A 1301-nucleotide genomic window follows, 5' to 3' on the forward strand; every position below is an offset into this window, starting at 1 on the left:
AGGGGGTGGTGTAGTGTGTGTATATGGATATTTTACTGGGACAGTTTTACAGAGACAGGTTACAGAGTGAGTAACCTAGACACAGGTGAAGACAGAACAAGCCAGAGAATGAGAGGGAGCCAGATTAGAACATATCGCCAGAGTTAGGAGGAGGCCAGGCAGAGCAATTCAGTCAGAAGCCAGGAGAAGCTAGATTGAATCAGTCATTTTGGAAGATTGATTTCACTAAGGCTAGAAGTTTCCAGACTTAGGCTCAGGGATAGAACAGAGAAGAAACACTCTGGGCTCAGCCCGAGCCGTGAATTCACACGGCCTGGGTGTGGCTCTCATTTCATCACTTCATCTGAGGAAATAAAAGCAACATTTACTCTCTGTGTGTGTCTGTGTGCATGTGCGTGTGCGTGTACCCAGTCCTAAGGATTAAATTCTGATGTTTATACAAGCGTTCTGCCACTGCTATACTCCCGGGCTAAACTCAGTGACTCTTATACCCCTTTTCAACCTCCTCTTTTGTGACATTGGGTTTTACAGGAAAGGGAAAGGGAGGAGAGAAAGTGGTATAATTCTATTTCAATTAAAATCTTTTTTTTTTTTCAAAGCAGCTGTTTTTCAGAGCATCAAAGTTATGAAGAGACGTGGGTTTATTTCTGTGCCCAACAGAGAACTACTGGAAACAGCATCAAATAACAAACATCCAACGATGTGCTCAGGTGTCTAGCATGCTGAAACAGGGCTTACGACAGTGGGAAGTAGGTTCAGATGTATGTTCAACCCATCAGTCTCTTCCAGAACAGCACATCTCTGATTATAAAATGTAAATCCAAGAGGAAATAAGGATTCTACACAGAAAAACCGAGGCTTCTCTACAGCTTTACCTTTTATAAGGTGTTTATGGCAAGAGAGCTCCATTTTACTCATTTCTAAGGGATTAACTACTATAAAGTCAGCACATCTAAGACTCCTGGGCTGGTAAATCTTTAACCGCCGAATTAGATTTTAAGCTATATTGTTTTTGCCGGAACAGCTGGAAGGCTCAGGTTGCCTGCCGTTTTCACAGGCTGCTGTAGATGCGTTTGATGGCGTTGGCTTCTTCCTTATCCAGGATGCCTTTCTCCACGTAAGCATCAGCCTGCTGGTTGATGAAGTCCCTCATCTTTGAAAGGTCGTAATCTAGAAAATATCATTAGAGTAGTGAGCAAAGAGCAAGAAGAGAAAAAACATCCCATCCCAATGTTTATCGTTAAGAGACGTCTTGTGTAGTAAGTGGATTCCCAGCCTTCATCCTCACACTGAAGGACAGG

At 43.0% G+C, this 1301-nt stretch overlaps 1 protein-coding gene across 1 annotated transcript in view; it reads right to left on the minus strand.

The window, feature by feature from the left end:
* Nucleotides 1-617: 617 nt before the first annotated feature.
* Scg3 (secretogranin III) overlaps nt 618-1301 on the minus strand; it is a 38979-nt gene continuing 38295 nt past the window's right edge. The window contains exon 12 of the mRNA XM_032909767.1: nt 618-1170. Within this exon, the coding sequence (XP_032765658.1) occupies nt 1052-1170 (119 nt within the window). The 3' untranslated portion in view covers nt 618-1051. The remainder of the gene's footprint in view (nt 1171-1301) is intronic.

Source organism: Rattus rattus, chromosome 8 (genome assembly GCF_011064425.1).
Source record: "Rattus rattus isolate New Zealand chromosome 8, Rrattus_CSIRO_v1, whole genome shotgun sequence".
Lineage (NCBI taxonomy): Eukaryota > Metazoa > Chordata > Mammalia > Rodentia > Muridae > Rattus > Rattus rattus.